This window comes from Pongo pygmaeus, chromosome 20, assembly GCF_028885625.2.
Source record: "Pongo pygmaeus isolate AG05252 chromosome 20, NHGRI_mPonPyg2-v2.0_pri, whole genome shotgun sequence".
Lineage (NCBI taxonomy): Eukaryota > Metazoa > Chordata > Mammalia > Primates > Hominidae > Pongo > Pongo pygmaeus.
This window is the reverse complement of record NC_072393.2, coordinates 8,604,039-8,624,589: the sequence shown is the minus strand read 5'-3', so window position 1 is coordinate 8,624,589 and position 20,551 is coordinate 8,604,039. Positions and strand designations below refer to the sequence as shown.

Genomic DNA, 20,551 nt, shown 5'->3' with positions numbered 1-20,551 from the left:
GGGGACTTTCAACTGTTGTAGGACACTGACCTGGCAGCCACCGAACCCTTTTGGGCCCCAAAACTGCATGGGGCAGGGGTGAAGGGGGTGGGCCCAGCCCTCAGATCATTCTGGGCTCAGCTTGCCAGATAAGATTATCTGTGATATCCAAGTGAACGCCGGTGAATGTGTTTTTTGTTTTGTTTTGTTTTTTTGAGATGAAGTCTCGCTCTTGTCCCCCAGGCTAGAGTGCAATGGCGCGATCCCGGCTTGCTGCAAACTCTGCCCCCCAGGTTCAAGCGATTCTCCTGCCTCGGCCCCTCAATTAGCTGGGATTACAGGCGCAAACCACCACACCTGGCTAATTTTTGTATTTTTAGTAGAGACGGGGTTTCACCATGTTGGCCAGGCTGGTCTAGAACTCCTGACCTCAGGTGATCCGCCCACCTGGGCCTCCCAAAGTGCTGGAATTACGGGCGTGAGCCACCGCGCCAGGCCAAATGTGTGTTTTGAATTTCGAGAGGAAAGGGGGTGGGGGTGGGAGAGTTGCGTTGCCTCTGCCAGGAGGGGTTTGAATAAATATTCACTCTAAGAGAATCCCATAGGAAACTGAGACCTGCCCTTCCCTCTCTCCCACGTCCAGGATTTGGGGCAGGCCGTGCCCCCAGCTTGAAACTCCCTTCCTCCCCGTCTTCAACTGCATAAGTCTTCACTGCCCCTGAAACTTGGAGGTGAATTTTGATTTCAGCTGACCTTGAGAAGACATAACTTATCTCCACATTTAAGAGGATACCAAGCCACAGAGCTGGGGAAAAACGCCCAGCCAATGAGCTAAGGGTTAGGAGCTCCATTGTCAGGTGTAGTGACTTATGCCTGTGATCCCAGGACTTTGGGAGACCAAGGCGGGAGGATCACTTGAGCCTAGGAGTTCAAGACCAGCCCGGGCAACACAACAAGACCCCATCTCTACAAAAAATTTTAAAAATTAAGCGAGTATGGTGGTGCATGCTGTAGTCCCGGCTACTTGGGAGACTGAGGTGGGGGATCGCATGAGCCCAGGAGTTTGAGACCCACCTGGGCAACATAGCAAGACCCCACCTCTACAAGAAAAAAATTTTTAAATAGCGAGACAAAATAGTGCATGCCTGTAGTCCCAGTTTCCTGGGAGGCTGAGGTAGGAGAATTGCTTGAGCCTGGGAAATTGAGGTTGCAGTGAGCCATGAGTGCACCACTGCACTCCAACCTGGGCAACAGAGCAACACCTTGTCTCAAAAAAAAAAAAAAAAGAAAGAAAGAAAGAAAGAGAGAGATGGGAGCTCTACCCACTGGGAAAAGGGTCAGCCCTCAGCACAATGATCCCAGGGCCCCCCCAGGACTCCCTCCTCCCCCCATCCTAGGGGAAGGTCTTCAGCCTCAAAGTTCACCTGCCTTCTCCCTAAGTGGTCAAATTATGGGTGACTTTTACCTTGGTTGTTCTATTCTGGTTCTACCACTCCTAGCTGAGAAACCTTGAACAAGTTACTCAACCTCTCTGGGCTTAGTTTCCTCAGTTGCAAAATGGGCACCTACCTTGTAAGGCTGTCGTGAAGTTAAGACAGACCTCACGGCTCCTGCTCCATCACCATCACCATCATTATCACCATTATCATTTCTTCTTCTTCTTTTTTTTTTTTTGAGACGGAATCTCAATCTCTCACCCAGGCTGGAGTGCAGTGGCGTGACCTTGGCTCACTGCAACCTCCGCCTCCCGGGTTCAAGCGATTCTCTCGCCTCAGCCTCCTGAGCAGCTGGGATTCCTGAATAGCTGGGATTACAGGTGCACACCACCACGCCTGGCTAATTTTTGTATTTTTAGTAGACACGCGGTTTCACCGTGTTGGGAAGGCTGGTCTCAAACTCCTGACCTCGTGATTCGCTCGCCTCGGCCTTCCAAAGTGCTGGGATTACAGATTACGGGCGTGAGCCACCGCGCCCTGCCGATTATCATTACTTCTATTTTCCTAGTTCCTACTTTCCAAGGGCAACAATGGAGTTCCATTGCGCCCTCCTGTGGCAGAGCTGCAGTACTGCATCCCTAGGCACAACCACTCCGGATTCTGAAGGTTGCAAAGAATCTGAAAAACAATTTTTTAAGTCAGTCCAGGCTGGTTTAAATAAAAAGAGAATGGGCACAGGAACCTTGCAGTTACAGTGCACTCCTCCTAGAACGCCTTCACCCTCACATTGCCTCTTTTTTTTTTTTTTTTTTTTTTGAGACAGGGTCTCACTCTGTCGCCCAGGCTGGAGTACAGTGGCTCGTTCACGGCTCACTGCAACTTCGAATTCCCCGGCTCAAGTGATCCTCCCGCCTCAGCCTCCCAAGTAGCTGGGACTACAGGTACGCAGCTTTTTTTTTTTTTTTCCAGTAACAGGCTCTCTTTCTTAACATTCAAACCAAAACGTCATCGTCACCTCTTCTGAGAGCCCTTTTATTTACTAGTGACCCTATTTATTCAACAGTGGGCACTAACTGTGGGTGAGACCCTGCTAGGCACCCAGGATACTGCTGTGGACCACACAGACGAAAACCCCTTCCCTCACGGCGCTGGCATTCCGGTGGGAGACACAGGAAGTCAGCAAATATAAGTATTCCATAGAGTACATCCAGTAGTGACTCACGCTAAGAGTAAAACAAATCAGGGAGTGGGAAAGGAAGCCCATTGGGGTGTCACGTTGAAGTGAGGGGATCAGTGCAGGCCTCCCTAAGGAAATGATGTTTGAGTCAAAACTTGAAAGATGGCCAGGTGCAGTGGCTCACGCTTATAATCCCAGTACATTGGGAGGCTGGGGTAGGCAGATCAGTTGAGGTCAGGAGTTCAAGACCAGCCTGGCCAACATGGCAAAATCCCATCTCTACTAAAAATACAAAAATTAGCCAGGCGTGGTGGCGCGCGCCTGTAATCCCAGCTACTCGAGGGGCTGAGGCAGGAGAATCGCTTGAACCAGGGAGGCAGAGGTTGCAATGAGCTGAGATCATGCCACTGCACTGCACTGAGATCACGCCACTGCAATCCAGCCTGGGCGACAGATCGAGACTCTGTTTCAAAAAGAAAAAAAATTTTTCAAAGACAAAACAGAGCTGGCCATGGAATATGGGGGGTGGGGAGGAAGGGTGTTCCAGGCAGAGGGAACAGCAAGTACAAAGGTCTTGAGGCAGGACGGTGACCTTTGTGGAATGGGGATTGTTGTTCCTGGCCATGTCCCCGGTACCTGGATCAGCACCTGATACAACAGAATGCTCAATAAAGAGTGTGACTGGATTAAAGCCCATCTATGGGCTTCAGGAACAGCTTGCTCAGGGCTCAAATGATGATGGCTCCAGGGCCATTACTCTCCTCCATCTGCTCCATCTGGTGACTTCATTCATTTTTTATTTTTATTTTATTTATTTACTTAATTTTTTTTTTTTTTTTTTTTTAGAAAGAGTCTCACTCCATCACCCAGGCAGAAGTGCAGTGGCCCAACCTCAGCTCACTGCAACCTCCACCTCCTGGACTCAAGCCATCCTCCCACCTCAGCCTCCCAAGTAGCTGGGATCACAGGCATGCACCACTACGCCCTAGCTATTTCTCTGTATTTTTTAATAGAGATGGGGTCTTGCCATGTTGTCCAGGCTGGTCTTGAACTCCTGAGCTCAAGCGATCCACCTGCCTTGGCCTCCCAAAGGGCTGGGATTACAGGAGTGAGCCCACGTTCCCAGCTGGCTTCATTCTTATAAGAGGCCTCCCTCTGTTGTCTAAGATAGGGACTCAGCTTCAAATCCATCCCACTCAAGACACAAAAGTCAGGCCAGACTTGTTGGCTCACAGCTGTAAATCCCAGCACTTTGGGAAGCCGGGACAGGGAGATTGCTTGAGGTCAGGAGTTCAAGACCCACCTGGGCAACAGAGAGAGACCCTGTCTCTACAATTTGAGGCCAGGCACAGTGGCTCTCACCTGTAATCCCAACACTTTAGAAGGCTGAGGTGGATCACTTAAGGCCAGGAGTTCAAGACCAGCCTGGCCAACATGGCAAAGCCCCATCTCTACTAAAAATACAAAAATTAGCCGGGCGTGGGTGGCTTGTGCCTGTAATCCCAGCTACTTGGGAGGCTGAGGCAGGAGAATCGCTTGAATCCGGGAGGTGGAATTTGCAGTGAGCCGAGATCGCACCACTGCAATTCCAGCCTGGATGACAGAGCGAGACTCCGTCTCAAAAAAAAAAAAAAAGAACTTAATCGAGCATGGTGGCTCACATGTGTGGTCCCAGATACTCAGGAAGCTGAGGCGGAAGGATCATCTGAGCTCAGGAGTTCGAGGCTGCAGTGTGCTATCATCACACCACCTCACTCTAGCCTGGGCAACAGACCAAGATCTTGTCTCAAAAGAAAAAGACAGAAAAGGGCCGGGCATGGTGGCTCACGCCTGTAATCCCAGCACTTTGGGAGGCCGAGGCGGGCAGATCACGAGGTCAGGAGTTTGAGACCAGCCTGGCCAAGGATAGTGAAACCCCGTCTCTCCTAAAAATACAAAAATTAGCCAGGCGTGGTGGCACGTGCCTATAGTCCCAGCTACTCGGGAGGTGGAGGCAGGAGAATTGCTTGAACCCAGGAGGCAGAGGTTGTGGTCAGCCGAGATTGCGCCATTGCACTCCAGCCTGGGCAACAGAGCGAGACTGCGTCTCAAAAAAAAAAAAAAAAAAGGAAAAAGAAAAAGACACAAAAGTTTGTTTCCCAAGACTCACCGCAAAAGCCTCAACACAGCTCACTGGAGGCTTCAGGTGGGGAAGGTGCATCCCCTAAACAATCAGCCAGGCCCTAGAGGGCCACACGCCCTCGAGGAAAAAAGAGACACCGCCCCCCCCCCCCCGCAGGGAAGTCTGGGGCTGTGGTGGGAAGTAGTGGGTGTAGAACTGTCAAAGTTTCACAGAGTAATTATAATGAGAGGTTTCACAGCTAGGAGTGCCAGAACCTAGGAGCGCCTGGCTCAAAGCAACCCTGAAATTCCCAGTGCGGTCTGGAAGCCACCCATCCTTAAGAGGAGGGACAGGTGGGCTGGGCGCAATGGCTCACGCCTGTAGTCCAAGCATTTTGGGAGGTCAAGGTGGTCGGATCACTTGAGGTCAGGAGTTCAAGACTGGCCTGGCCAATATGGTAAAACCCCATCGCTACTAAAAATACAATTAGCCGAGCATGGTGGCAGGTGCCTGTAATCCCAGCTACTCGGGAGGCTGGGGCTGGAGAATTGCTTGAACCCGGGAGGCGGAGGTTGCGGTGAGCTGGGTTCACGCCACCGCACTCCAGCCTGGGCAACACAGCAAGACTCCATCTCAAAAAAAAAAAAGTAGGGACAGGTGGCTGGACCAGTCACTAGGCTAACAGTGGGAGCCTTTAGTATCTACAGCAAAGAAAGGAAGCCACCACCTCTTTGATGGAGAAAGAGGGCCCCATAGGTAGTAGAAGAACAGCTAACAGAGGCCAGAAATGGCTGACTTAAACTCGTTCCTCAAATGGGGGCCCAAGAGGCCCTGGTGGGAAGGAGGGAGTGTGGGGAGCAAACAGGAGGGTGGGGGCTGCACCTCTGGTCTAGCCTGGAGTCCCAGGAGGTTGGGGTAAGGTAGTGTGGTGGGAACTCCAGGAGTCTGGTATTTATGCAGCGCCTGCTGTATGCGTGAGTAATGACATGTCATTCCAAGTTCAAAAGGAAAAATTCCGAGTTGGGAAGCTGCCCTCCTGGTCTCAGCTGTGTCCCTGGAACCCAGCACGTAACAACAAATCTTTGCTGCAGAATGAAACCCCTCCTCCACCCCCTACTCCAGCCCTGGGAAGGCTGTTATTACCCCCACTGTGTGGATGAGTAAACCCAGACTCAGAAAAAGCCAAGGCCAAGGCTCTGCCCAGCTCCCTGGGGGGGGCGTTCCTGGGAAATGCCTGCAATTGTGAGGCCTGGGGGTCACCGCCCTTCCCTGGAACCAGGCACTGTACCAGGCGCCCGGGGTTCAAATCCCAGCCCTGCCCCAACCATCCAGGTCCTCCTCATTCACGCATTCATTCATTTTATGGAGCAAGACCCAGAGTGACCAAGACCAAGAGGGCTCCGGTTCCAACAGAATTTTCACTCTCCCCATCTCTGTGACCTCATCTGTGAAATGGGACCAGCTGGGCCTACATCACGGCGAAGGAGTTAAGGCACAGAGACCAAGGCCAGGCCCAGGACCGATCAAATCCCCCTGAGAGCTCGGAGAGGGCGGGGCCGAGCTGGGACTTATTTCCCGCCCCGGGCACCGTGCCTGGCACACGGGAGGCGCCCAATAAATGCTTGTTTGAGCCAGGCCCAGCCCTCAATAAATAACAGCTGTTGTTGATGCCGCAGAGGCTGGCGAGGAAGTGGGCTCTCCCCCCCAACCCCAGCATCTCATGCTCACATCCCCCCTCCCGCCCCATTCCTTACCCCCCTCTACTCCTTCCCGTGGCCCCCAACCCAACTCAGCCCCTTCCTCCAGGCCCCCACTTCCCCCCACCCCACTCAGCCCCTCCTCCAGGGCCCCTCCTCCCCCCACCCCACTCAGCCCCTCCTCCAGGGCCCCACCTCCCCCCACCCCACTCAGACCCTTCCTCCAGGCCCCCACCTCTCCCCACCCCACTCAGCCCCTCCTCCAGGCCCCCACTTCCCCCCACCCCACTCAGCCCCTCCTCCAGGCCCCCACCTCCCCCCACCTCACTCAGCCCCTTCCTCCAGGCCTCCATCTCCCCCTACCCCTTCCCATTCAAACTTCCCCCTCCCCCAACCTCTCCCTTCTCCTCTTCCCCCCTTTCCCCGAACCCCCACCCACCCAATTTTGCCTCCATTCCCATCCCCCACCTGATTCTTTCTCCCCTCCCCATTCTCCCCGCCGCCACTCGATTTCTCCCGCTTCGTCCCCTCCCCGCCCCCCGCGGTTCCCCAGCCCCCTCCCCCCCGGCGGGGGCGCTGGTCCCGGGCGGGGCGGCCCGAGTTCCCGGGTCCCTGGCTGGGGTCCAGCCTGCGGCCCAGGCCGGGCGGCGGCGGGCGGGCGGGCGGGGTTTCTGGCCGCGCGCGGTTTGGGGGTTTTTTTATAACCCTGGCAGGCGGCTCAGGAAGTGCCTTCCCCGCGCCCCCTCCCCCGGCCACGCCGCCGCGCTCGCTCGCTCCCTCCCTTCCTGCGCGCGCGGGGCGGCGAGACAGCGGCGGCGACGGCGCGGAGGCCCCGGGCGCGGCGCAGGTAGCGGCGCGGGCGGGGGGCCCGGGGGTGCGTGACTCAGTGGGACTTTGTGTGTCCGCATCGAGCTGTGAGGGCGTGGGGCTGTGGTGCCCTGGATGGGGGAGGGCGTCCCGCTGTGCGACTCCGATCGGTGCCTGAGGTCCCCAAGTGCGCGCGCCACTGATCGCTCCCGGGGTAGCCGTGGGTTTGTTTGCGCTGTGTGTGTGTGTGTGTGTGTGTGTGTGTGTGTGTGTGTGTGTCCGTCCACGTAGGGGCAGAGTGGTTGTGCATTACATGTGTGTGTCAGTGCCTGGGGATGAGTCTCTTGTGTGTCTGTGTGTTTGGACAGTGTGTGCGCATAGGGGTTTGCTATGTGCGCGCAGATCTGGAGGTGAATGTGTGTGTGTCTGGGTTTGTGTGTGTGTCCCCAAGCATGTGTACGTTTGTCTCTGAGTGTGATGAGTGTGTAAATGCCTGTGTGTGTGTCTGGTGTGGGGGGGTGTCTAGGTCTGTGGGACTTGTGAGTTTTTCTGTGGTTTGGTGTGAGCATGCAAATGAGTGTGTATGTGTCAGCGTGTAGGCCTGTGTGTCTGTCTCCTTGGGTTGTCTGTGTACGTATGTGAGTGTGTGTTTCTGTGTGTGTAGGCCCCGGGTGCGTGTATTTGTGTGTCCGCGTGTTTCTCTGTCTTGTCCCGTGTGTGCGCGTGTAAATGAGTGTGTGTTTACACATGTCCGGGAGTGTGTGGTTGTGTGTCTCCATGTGTTTGTCTCTGGGTGTGTGAGTGTGCACTGAGCCTGTCGGCGTGTGTGTCTGCGGTGGAGGCGTCCTGGCGTCTTTTGTGGGTGTACAGTGCTCGAGCGCCGGTCTCTGGTTGCGCGGGGTGTGTGTGTCGCTGCCAGTGTGTGTTTGTGTGTCTGGGTGTGGGAGTGGCGCCGCCCACTTCCCCTGAGTTGGTCACTGAGGCCACAGCCGTCTGTCTCAGGGTGTCTCCAGCGGTCGGGCTCAGGGCCTTTAATTAGCGGCCGGTTGTGGGGGACAAGTCCGGGCGCCGGCCCCCTCCTCCCGCAGGCCCCGGCTGGGCCTTTGTCTGCTCTCCGGCAGGGGCTGCCTCCTGCCGGCCCGGCCAGATGTGCAGCCGGGAGGAGGCCGGCAGGCTGGGGCCTCTGCCTGGGGCAACGCGGCCTTGGCCTCCACGGGGGACCGTCCGTCGGCCCTGTCCCCGCGGCCTGGCCGGAGAGGTCTGGGTGTGGAGCTTAGGGTCCCTTCAGGATCCCCGGGATGGGATGGGATGGGACAGAGCCTCTGTTTCTAAGCCATTTCCATTTCCCGGAGGCATTTCCTCCTCCAGGCCTGGCACCCTCCCCCACGCTGGCCACCTCCCTCCTGCCTTCGGGGAGGAGGGGCTGGAGGAATGGCCAGGCCTGGGTACACACACACACACACACACACACACACACACGGTCACACACACATGCTGTAATGCACATGCAGTCACACACACACACACAGGGTCATACACACTCACAAGCCATAATGCACATGCAGTCACATGCTCACAGTCACACACATGGCCACACACTCACATACATGCCATAATGTACATGCAGTCACACACACGCACCACAGTGCAGATCCCTCACTGACATCCTGTTGGCCACCACCGTCTCTGTCCCTGAGCCTCTCTCAAGCTTCATCTTCTGCCCCAGACCCACTGCCTTGTTCATGTCCCCCCACCACCCGGTGCCCTGGGCTGTGTCACACCTCGACACCACCCTGTGGGCTGGGCCCCAGCTCAGACACCTGTGAGCCTTCTGCAGACCCCCCTCCTCCCCCCACCCCATACACTGTGCACAGGTGAGTCCCCTTCCCCGTCCTCACCCCCTATGCTGGGTCCTTCCACAATGTCCCAAGCCTTGTCCCTCACACCCCAACTGAGCCCAAAGCACGGAAGGGGGTGTGAGGGTTTTGGGAGGGGCGCCTCACTTCAGAGGACAGTGATGAGGACTGAGGGTCTTTGGGGGAACAGGACAGACCCAAAGACACCCTAGACAAGACCAGAGAGAGCCCCTGAAGGAGGAGGACGGGGCACCAGGACTGGCAGTGAAAGAACAGGAGAGGAGGGAGGGAGCCAATGGGAGAAAGGGGTGAGGTCCCTGCTCCACTTGCAATGAGAATGTTGCTAGCTTTCAGGGATGGCTCAGGGCAGAAGCGGGGGTCAGAGGTGCCCAACCAGGAAGGGCCTTGATCTGGGAGTTGGTTGACACTTCCAAAGAAGGAACAGGGGAGAAGAAGCAAGAAGAGAGGGAGAGGGAGAGGAGGTGGGTTTTTATTGGAGGGGGTTCATTAGGAGCAGAAGAAAGAAAAAGTCTAAGAGGAAGTTCTCCAGGGGCAGAGAGAGGGTCAGAATTTCCTCAGCGATCCCTCAACTACAGACCCAGCTCAGTGCTGAAGACCAGCCCGGCTCCTCCTCTTTGACCCCTCCCTGCCCAGGCTCCAAAGAAGAAGAAACCAAGGCCCAGAGAGGCCCGGGTGCAGGGAGCAGGCGAGGGAAGGATCCGTACAGGGGCCCAACACCACTCCACCAACTGAAGCCCCCACAAGGTAAAAAAAATAAAATAAAAAGGAGAGAGAGGCCAGGTGCTGTGGCTCACGGCTGTAATCCCAGCACTTTGGGAGGCCAAGGCAGGCTGATCATGAGGTCAAGAGATCAAGACCATCCTGGCCAACATAGTGAAACCCCGTCTCTCCTAAAAATACAAAAATTAGCTGGGCATGGTGGCGCACACCTGTAGTCCCAGCTACTCGGGAGGCTGAAGCAGGAGAATCGCTTGAACCCGAGAGACAGAGGTTGCAGTGAACAGAGATCACACCACTGCACTCCAGCCTGGCAACAAAGTGAGACTCCGTCCCAAAAAAAAAGAGAGAGAGAGAACAACAACAGAGGGAATGGACATTAGCCCAACTAAAGAGTGCAACGGGGGTTACAGAATATCTGTGAGTGAGCTCCCCATCACTAGAGGGATCCAAGCAGAAGTGGGGAATGTGGGCTTCTTGGTCCATCAGCAACTTGGCAAAAACCTGGCTCCCTCCCTTGGGGCTGAACTGCCCTGTTTGGGGATTGACTCTCAGACTTGGACTCTTAGACTTGGCTGGGCTGCAAAGAAAACAAGACTCTGTGATTAAGGGATTTTGCACAGAGGAGGAGGAGGGTGGAGACAGGAGGGTGGGGGAAGAGGGTTTGGCACAGGGTGGTGGCCCAAAGTGGTGTCTGCGGCAGGCTGGCCTGGGGCAGATGCTGGAGAGACTGAGACCTGCGGGGTGGGCTGGCTTGGAGCCTTGAAAGAATCTGAATAGAGGACCGGGACGGAAACACAGGGTGGAGGAGAGGCCTGGGAGGGTGGGAGTGAATAGTGCTACCCGGTGCAGAGAATCCAAAGATGGCCCAAGACAGTGAGTGCGTGGGTGGGTATATGAAAGTCTGGAGGACTGGAGTACTAGCCTTAGCTTTAAAAATCTGGCTTGAATGGTGCTACCCATTTCAGAGAATCCAAAGACAGGGCCCAGGACAGTAGACGCATGGGTGGGAGCCTTAGCTCTAATCTGGCTTGAAAATTCACACTGACCACCCCAGCCTTCAAGTACCTCTGATGCCAGCCTCCCCTTGCTCTCCTGCACCCACCCTGTCTGGGCTCATGCCAGGATCTACCCCACCTCCAGGCCTTTGACCTTGCTGTTTCCCCTCCTGGTGCACCTTCTCCTGTCTCTTCACACCATTGATTTCTTATGCTTTGAACCTCTGCTTCCCAGTCTCCCCACTGATACCTTCTAGAGAACATGTCACAATCTGAACTATTCTCCATTCACTTGACTATCATCTGTCACTCCTAAGAGATGGAACCCCACAGGGCTAGGGCAAGTAGGGGTTGCTATCCTTAGCATGCCTGGCTCTCATGCCCCCGTCCACCCTCCACCGGAGGCTATAACCCAATGAATGAACCCAGTTTCCACCACTTTCTAGCAATGTGACCCACGACAAACTCTATCACTCCTGAGTCTATTTCCTCATCTATAAAAAGATGAGGGATACGAGTGTGATGCGAGGTCAGGAGTTCGAGACCAGCCTGGCCAACATGGTGAAACCCCATCTCTACTAAAAATACAAAAAAGTAGCTGGGCGTGTTGGCGCGTGCCTGTAATCCCAGCTACTCAGGAGGCTGAGGCGGGAGAATCAAATGAACCCGGGAGGCAGAGGTTGCAGTGAGCCGCGACTGCACCATTGCACTCCAGCCTAGGCCACAGAGTGAGACTCCATCTCAAAAAAAAGAGTGTGATGACCATGACTTCTCAGTTATTTTGGAAATGAAATATGGTGGGCTGAGTGCAGTGGCTCATGCTTGTAATCCCAGTGCTTTGGGAGGCCGAGGTGAAAGGATCCCTTGAGGCTAGGAGTTCAAGATCAGCCTGGGCAACAAAGTGAGACCCTCGTCTCTCCAAAAAAACAAAAACATTAGCCAGGTGTGGTGGCTTGCACCTGCAATCTCAGCTACTTGGGAGGCTGAGGCAGGAGGATTATTTGAGCCCAGGCGGTGGAGGCTGCAGTGAGCTATGATCACAAGACTGCACTCCATCCTGGATGACAGAGCAACGTTCTGTCTCTTAACAAAAGAACAGAAATGCAGTGGTGTGAAAACTAGGGCCAGTAGCTGGCACATAGGAGGTACTCCCAGCGTCCCAGTCCCTGCCTGTCTTCTTGTAGGAGTGTAGGAAGGATTGGAAGGGGAGGTGGGGAGAGGGGAGTGACTGAGTGAGAAAATGCATTCAGAATCTTCAGAGTCAGGTGAAAAGCTTTGGCCATGATTGGCCTTGGCATTGGTTGTGCTGGACAGCGGGACCAGGCGCCCCCTTACCTGGCTCCCCCCTCCCAGGAGCCCGGTGATGCTGCGCAGGCTGTGAACAGGGGAGGCGGCACTGTGGGGGCTGCCGGCAGCCGGGGCTGGGGAGAGACATGTGGACACGTGGCCTCTATGGCTCCCGCCTGCCAGATCCTCCGCTGGGCCCTCGCCCTGGGGCTGGGCCTCATGTTCGAGGTCACGCACGCCTTCCGGTCTCAAGGTAGGGGAAGTCTGGTGGTGGCGGTGGGGAGGGAGCGAAAAATGTAAGAGACCAGTTGGGCTCCAACAGAAAGAGGTATCAGGGGGCTGGAATGGGGGTTAATGGGGGAAGGCCCTGGGGTCAATAGGCGGGAGCCTTGCAGCCAACTCCCTGGATTTTGGGGGTCAGTGAGGCCAGCATCACTTGCTCCAGCAGCCTAACAGCCAGGACACAGGGGTCCACTAAAACCAGGGCCCACCCCAGGCCTCTGACCCTCACCCACAGATGAGTTCCTGTCCAGTCTGGAGAGCTATGAGATCGCCTTCCCCACCCGCGTGGACCACAATGGGGCACTGCTGGCCTTCTCGCCACCTCCTCCCCGGAGGCAGCGCCGGGGCACGGGGGCCACAGCCGAGTCCCGCCTCTTCTACAAAGTGGCCTCGCCCAGCACCCACTTCCTGCTGAACCTGACCCACAGCTCCCGTCTACTGGCAGGGCACATCTCCGTGGAGTACTGGACACGGGAGGGCCTGGCCTGGCAGAGGGCCGCCCGGCCCCACTGCCTCTACGCTGGTCACCTGCAGGGCCAGGCCAGCAGCTCCCATGTGGCCATCAGCACCTGTGGAGGCCTGGTGAGCTGAGGACTCTGGAAAGCGGGGGGAAATGCCCACAAGTTTGGAAGTTAAGAAAAACACTTCTACATAGAGGGCAGAGAAGGAATGATAGTGGGACATTTTTAAAGTGTTTTGAGCGAATCAGTACTTTGGGGATGCAGCCAAAGCAGTACTTAAAGGAAAATGTATAGCCTTAGGTAAGGCTGAAAATTAATGAGCTGAACATCAATCTCAAAAAATTAGAGGCTGGGTGCGGTGACTTATGCCTGTAGTCCTGGCATTTGGGGAGGGTGAGACAGGCTGATAACTTGAGGTCAGGAGTTCGAGACCAGCCTGGCCAACATGGTGAAACCCCATCTCTACTAAAAATACAAATAAAAATTAGCCAGGCATGGTGGTGTGTGTATGTAATCCTAGCTACTCAGGAGGCTGAGGTGGGAGAATCAGTTGAACTCAGGAGGGGGAGGTCTCAGTGATCTGAGATCACAACACTGCACTCCAGCCTGGGTGACAGAGCAAGACCCTGTCTCTTTAAATATATATATATATATATTTTATAAATATATATAATATATAATTATATATGTGTATGTGTATATATACACATACATACATAACATACACATATATATAATTTTAAAATAAAAAGAAATTAGAGGCTGAGCATGGTGGCTCATGCTTGTAATCTTAGCACTTTGGGAGGCCGAGGCAGGAGGATCACTTGAGGCCAGGAATTCGAGACCAGCCTGGGCAACATAGTGGAACCCCATCTCTATGAAAAATAAATTAAAAATTAAAAAATTAGCCAAACATATTGGTGTGCTCCTATAGTCCCAGCTCCTTGGGAAGCTGAGGCAGGAGGATCGCTTGAGCCCAGGAAGTTGAGGATGCAGTGAGCTACGATTGCACCACTGCACTCCAGCCTGGATAGCAGAGTAAGACTTTGTCTCCAAAAAAAAAAAATAAATAAAAATAAATAAATAAATAGCATGGATACTAATTACCTATGCCAAAAAAAAAGAAATAGCAAAATAAACCTGATAAGAATGAAATCATAAAGACAGAGAGAAGGTCGCAGGGGTCCTAAGCTCCAGAACCTGATCCTGAGAGCTTTCTGTCCCACTTCTCAAAACCCAGCACGGCCTGATTGTGGCAGACGAGGAAGAGTACCTGATTGAGCCCCTGCACGGCGGGCCCAAGGGTTCTCGGGGCCCGGAGGAAAGTGGACCACATGTGGTATACAAGCGTTCCTCTCTGCGTCACCCCCACCTGGACACAGCCTGTGGAGTGAGAGGTACATCGGTCTTTCTGGGGATGGGCAGAGGGCTACACAGTATCTTTCCCTTGAGGCAGCAGTGTCTTTTTATCCAGAAAGTCAGCGGGCAGTTATGTGAGGGGAAGAATGGAGCTGCTGAGAAGGGGACACAGTGATATAATTACGGAGTTCCAGCCAGGTGCAGTGGCTCACACCTATAATCCCAGCACTTTGGGAGGCCGAGGTGGGCGGATCACCTGAGGTCAGGAGTTCGAGACCAGCCTGGCCAACATGAAGAAACCCCATCTCTACTAAAAATACAAAAATTAGCCAGCCATGGTGGTGGGTGCCTGTAATTCCAGCTACTCAGAGGCTGAGGCTGGAGAATCGCTTGAACCCAGGAAGTGGAGGGGTGGTGAGCCAAGATCGCACCACTGCACTCCAGCCTGGGTGACAGCAAGACTCCGTCTCAAAAAAAAAAAAAAAAAAAAAACAAAATCAGGCCAGGAGCGGTGGCTCACACCTGTAACCAAAGCAATTTGGGAGGCTGAGGTGGGCAGATCACCTGCGGTCAGGAGTTCAAGACCAGCCTGACCAACATGGTGAAACCCCGTCTCTATTAACAATACAAAATTAGCCGGGCGTGGTGGCGCATGCCTGTCATCCCAGCTACTCGAGAAGCTAAGGCAGGAGAATCACTTGAACCCAGGAGGCAAAGGCTGCAGTGAGCAGAGATAGTGCCATTGCACCCCAGCCTGGGTGACACAACAAGACTCCGTCTCAAAAAAAAAAAAAAAAAAAAAATAGGGAGTTCTATCCAGGGGACAGCAGAGACATATCCTCAGACAGTGAACCAGTGGAGCTATGGAATAATCTTATCCCTGCTATAGTCACCTAGCCCAGCACTGAGTAAGACAGCCAGACAGGTATTCAGGTATAAAACCATTCCTTCTCTAGGATTATCATCTGATCAGACAGTTAGACAATGTGGTGGTTGTATCCAGCAGTTACACAGCCAAAAGCCAGATTTACGATCAGACTGGTAGGAGGATGGTCATACAATCAGGCATTTAGGAAATGAGAGAGAAGGAAAGCTATATACCAACAAAATACTTACCAACACAATCGTACTGCTAGGAAACCAGGTCAGATCGGGCATGGTGGCTCACACCTGTAATCCTAGCACTTTGGGAAGTTGAGGTGGGAAGATCACTTGAGGCCGGGAGTTTGAGAACAGCACGGTCCACATAGTGAGACACTATCTCGACCAAAAATAGAAAAAATAAGCCAGGTGTGGTGGTGTGCTCCTGTAGTCCCAGCTACTTGGGAGGCTGAGGCAGGAGGATCACTTGAGCCAGGGAGGTTGAGGCTCCAATGAGCCTTGATCACACCACTGCACTCCAGCGTGGGCAACAGAGCAAGATCCTGTTTCAAAATATATATATAGAAAATCAGGGTCAGGCACGGTGGCTCACGCCTATAATCCCAGCATTTTGGGAGGCCGAGATGGGCAGATCACTTGAGGTCAGGAGATCGAGATCAGCCTGGCCAACATGGCGAAACCCCATCTCTACTAAAAATACAGAAAAGTTAGCCAGGCGTGGTGGCACACACCTGTAATTCCAGCTACTAGGGAGGCTAAGGCAGGAGAATCACTTGAACCCGGGAGGTAGAGGTTGCGGTGAGTTGAGATTGCACCATTGCACTCCAGCCTGGGTGACAGAGCGAGACTCCATCTCAAAAAAGAAAATCAAATGAATGTTAGATGGAAAAGTAGAACAGTGTGATATTGAATTAAGTATATAATCCAGTACTCTATGAGTAGGATGCTGTGGTAGACATACAGCCACAGTCGGCAGTACAGACAGAAAAAAGGTATATGACATACGATGTCACAGTTGGGTGGTCCATGAGACCATCTGGTTGTAGTACACCAGGCAGTATGATTGTTCTAACTGCAGTGCACTGCAGTTAGAACTAACTGATCTAATTGGGCAGTGCATTGATTGGAAAGTTGCTCAGCTAGAAGAACAACACATTGTCCAAGCACACAGTTCAGATTGCAAAACAGGCTGGTTCACACCATTCCATTCAGGCAGTGGAATTGTCAGTGGATTGTACAATCATGCTGGTCATCATGGGACAGTGGTTCAACCAACCAGCTTAGCTGTGGGACAGTCATGCAAGTGTTCAGTTGGACATTTGGGCAGTGGGGCAGGCTGGTAGCTGAACAGGTTGGCAGACAGGCAGTAGAACAGCCATACAACCAACAGTGGGAGAAGTCAGGCTGTTATTCAACTCAATAGTTTGGCAGTGGGACAGTGACATCATGGTAGACTACAATATTCTCAGATAATAGGACATTGACAAAAAAATAGAGATTGTACTGCCAAGATGCCCTACAGACAAAACAATGAGGCAGCCGGGCACAGTGGCTCTCACCTGTAATCCCAGCACTTTGGGAGGCTGAGACGGGTGGATCACTTGAGGTCAGGAGTTCAAGACCAGCCTGGCCAACATGGTGAAATGCAGTCTCAATTAAAAATACAAAAATTAGCCAGGCATAGTGGCACATGCCTGTCATCCCAGCTACTCGGGAGGCTGAGGCAGGAGAATCACTTGAACCTGGGAGGCAGAGGTTGCAGTGAGCCAAGATCACACCACTGCACTCCAGCCTGGGTGACAGAATGAGACTCCATCTCAAAAAAAAAAAAAGAAGAAGAAAAACGATGAGGTGTTTGGCAGCCCATTGGGCAGACAGACCATCACACAGGTAGCTGGACAACAAGAGAAGGCAGCAGAATGAGCAGAAATTGTCTGTCCAGACTGTTAGGTAGAGAGGTAGCCAGTCAGAGGTTGGACAAGACAGTTGTCCAACAACTCTGCATCCCACCAGCTCTGCATCCCACCAGCAGGGCAGGGCTTAATTGCTCTACTGGGTTCCCCAGATGAGAAACCGTGGAAAGGGCGGCCATGGTGGCTGCGGACCTTGAAGCCACCGCCTGCCAGGCCGCTGGGGAATGAAACAGAGCGTGGCCAGCCAGGCCTGAAGCGATCGGTCAGCCGAGAGCGCTACGTGGAGACCCTGGTGGTGGCTGACAAGATGATGGTGGCCTATCACGGGCGCCGGGATGTGGAGCAGTATGTGCTGGCCATCATGAACATTGTAAGTGCCTTCCCCTCCCTGGGCACGCAGCCCTGAGGACTTGGAGCCAGCCTCCAGTGTTAGACAAGGGGGTGGCTACCATCCCACCCCAATCCCTGATGTGGGGACAGGGGTAGAAAGGAAGGCTGCAGGCCGGGCACGGTGGCTCACGCCTGTAATCCTAGCACTTTGGGAGGCCGAGGCAGGCGGATCACAAGGTCAGGAGATTGAGACCATCCTGGCTAACATCGTGAAACCCCGTCTCTACTAAAAATACAAAAAATTAGCTGGGCATGGTGGCAGGCGCCTGTAGTCCCAGCTACTCGGGAAGCTGAGGCAGGACAATGGCGTGAATTCGGGAGGCGGAGCTTGCAGTGAGCAAAGATCACGCCACTGCACGCCAGCCTGGGTGACAGAGCGAGACTCTGTCAAAAAAAAGGAAGGAAGGAAGGAAGGAAGGAAGGTTGGTTGGTTGCATATGGCAATGAACAAGGAGGAGAAAGAGCATAAGCACAGTGGCTAGATGCAGTGGTGCCCTGGGGCAGAGGGAACCTGCCTGGGCTTAAATTTGTGCTCTGCCACTTTTTAACTATCTGCCTTTGAGCAAGTTACTTCACCTCTCTGCCTTGTCTTACCTATCTGTAAAATGGGCATAATTGTGGTACCTACTTTATAAAGCTAAGGTAGATCCAGTGCATTCATAAAGCATGTAGAACAGTTCTCGGCATGCAGTAGGTGGCATGTAAGTGTTTGCTGTGTGTAAAAATACACACAGGCTGGGCACACTGGCTCACGCCCAAGGTGGGCAGATCACTTGAGGTCAGGAATTCGAGACCAGCCTGGCTAACATGGTGAAACCCTGTCTCTACTAAAAAATACAAAAAATTAGCCAGGCGTGGTGGCAGGCACCTATAATCCCAGCTACTTGGGAGGCTGAGGCAGGAGAATCGCTTGAACTCGGGAGGCAGAGGTTGCAGTGAGCCAAGATCATACCATTGCACTCCAGCCTGGGCAACAAGAGGGAAATTCCGTCCCAAAATAAATAGATGATAGATAGAGAGAGAGAGAGATAGATAGAGAGATAGATAGATAGATAGCTCACAGGTACTCGTTGAGGTTAGCAGTACACACACAGGCACACATCTGTATTCACGCAGCATTCTTGCACAAGCACCTACTTATAAATTCCTACAGGCTGACCTCCCTGACCCACATTCAGATATAGTCCATTTCAATCCTAGATCTCAGGCAAGATTCTTGACCTCTCTAAGCCTCAGCATACCACTGTATCAAATGGAGATATAATGACAGCTACCCTAGAGAGTAAGGATTGGTGGGAGGGAAGCCAGGTAGGCTATTTGGCACATAGTAAGGGCTTGATGAATGGTGTTCTTGTTTCACTGAAGCAAAAGGGAAAACAAAAAGTTTAGCAGACAGGCAGAGGGTCCAAAATGTTGTGTAGTGTCGTCCCTGATGGCACTCTGTTGTGCCTGAGCCTGGCCTCTCTCCCTAGGGTGTTCAGAATTTCCTGGGGGTTTCCAGCCTGGCGCAGTGGCTCACGCCTGTAATCCCAGCACTTTGGGAGGCCAAGGCAGGTGGATCACCTGAGGTCGGGAGTTCGGGACCAGCCTGGCCAACATGGTGAAACCCTGTCTCTACTAAAAATACAAAAATTAGCTGAGCATGGTGGCGGGCACCTGTAGTCCCAGCTACTCATGAGGCTGAGGCAGGAGAATCGCTTGAACCCGGGAGGTGGAGGTGAGTGAGCCAAGATTGCGCCACTGCACTCCAGCCTAGGCAACAGAGTGAGACTCCATCTCAAAAAAAAAAAAAATTCTGGGGATTTCCAGACAGGGAAATGATTACTCAGGGCTCCAAGATCCCTGCACAGCCTGGCCTCTGTCTTCTGTGCCAACTCATCCCTGGGGCTGCTTCCTCCTTTCCTCTGACCACTGTCTCCAGAGCCTCCTGCCCTCACAGTTTTACTTTCCTGCGGTGATGGGCAAATTGGTACCTTCAGACAGCTGTAGAATGAATCCAGACATGTATATCCCTCAGGTCGCCTCTGGGCAAAGACGCTTGAGGCAGTCAGTGGGGTAAGCAGGGGTTGGGGGACAAGTAGATAAGCTGAGCTTGGAGGAGTCTGAAAGAAATGTTCTGGTAAGCAATCCAGACTTGAGTCTCACTTCTGACACCTACCAGCTATGTCCTAACCTCCCTTTGCATGTCTCCTCATCTGTAAATTGGGGATGATAATAGCACCTATTCATGAAAAGACTGATGCATGGCCAGGCATGGTGGTTCACACCTGTAATCCCAGCACTGTGCCAGGCCAAGACAGGAGGACCACTTGAGGCCAGGAGTTCAAGACCAGCCTGGCCAACATGGTGAAACCCAGTCTCTACTAAACATACAAAAATTAGGCGGGCATGGCTGGGCACGGTGGCTCATGCCTGTAATCCCAGCTACTCGGGAGGCTGAGGCAGGAGAATCGCTTGAACCCAGGAGGTGGAGGTTGCAGTAAGCTGAAATCACACCATTGTACTCCACCCTGGACAAAAAGAGCAAAACTCTGTCTCAAAAAAAAAATTAAGTGGTCATAGTGATGTGTGCCTGTAGTCCCAGCTACTTGGGAGGTTGAAGCAGTAGAATCATTTGAACCCGGGAGGCGGAGGTTACAGTGAGCTGAGATTGCACCGCAGCACTCCAGCCTGGGCAACAGAGTGAGACTCCATCTCAAAGAACAACAACAACAACAAATAGTAACAACAACAAATAGTACCTATTCATGAAAAGACTGATGCATGGCTGGGCGTGGTGGCTCACACCTGTAATCCCAGCCCTATGGGAGGCCAGGCAGGAGGATCACTTGAGGTCAGGAGTTCAAGACCAGCCTAAGCAACATACCAAGACCCCCATCTTTAACAACAACAAAAAAAAAACCCTAATAGCAGGTTTAGCCTAAGACCTGACACACAGTAGGTGCCTGATGAAAGCAAGCTGTTATCATTGTTTTTGCTTTTCATTTTCTACCCTGGGCTCCTCTTAAGACTCGGTCTCTCTTGTTTCTTGGAGGTCAGGTTGCCAAACTTTTCCAGGACTCGAGTCTGGGAAGCACCGTTAACATCCTCGTAACTCGCCTCATCCTGCTCACGGAGGACCAGGTGCGGGGGGCTCCCTCCCCTTCCCCTTCCCCTTCATTCCAGCATGTCCTGCCGTCCCCTGGGTG

At 53.3% G+C, this 20,551-nt stretch overlaps 1 protein-coding gene across 6 annotated transcripts in view; it reads left to right on the top strand.

Moving 5' to 3' along the window:
• The first annotated feature begins 7,125 nt into the window (after positions 1-7,125).
• The window catches only part of ADAMTS10 (ADAM metallopeptidase with thrombospondin type 1 motif 10), a 30,056-nt gene continuing 16,630 nt past the window's right edge, over positions 7,126-20,551 (top strand). The window contains exons 1-7 of one of the 6 annotated variants that reach the window (XM_063658430.1): positions 7,210-7,237; positions 9,708-9,818; positions 12,143-12,329; positions 12,594-12,940; positions 14,060-14,216; positions 17,126-17,343; positions 20,403-20,486. In XM_063658430.1, the coding sequence (XP_063514500.1) occupies positions 12,242-12,329; positions 12,594-12,940; positions 14,060-14,216; positions 17,126-17,343; positions 20,403-20,486 (894 nt within the window). In that variant the 5' untranslated portion in view covers positions 7,210-7,237; positions 9,708-9,818; positions 12,143-12,241. Of the gene's footprint in view, positions 7,238-7,302; positions 9,819-12,142; positions 12,330-12,593; positions 12,941-14,059; positions 14,217-17,125; positions 17,344-20,402; positions 20,487-20,551 lie in introns of those variants that run through there. The other 5 variants (XM_054461546.2, XM_054461549.2, XM_054461548.2 and 2 more) reach the window with 5 other exon arrangements.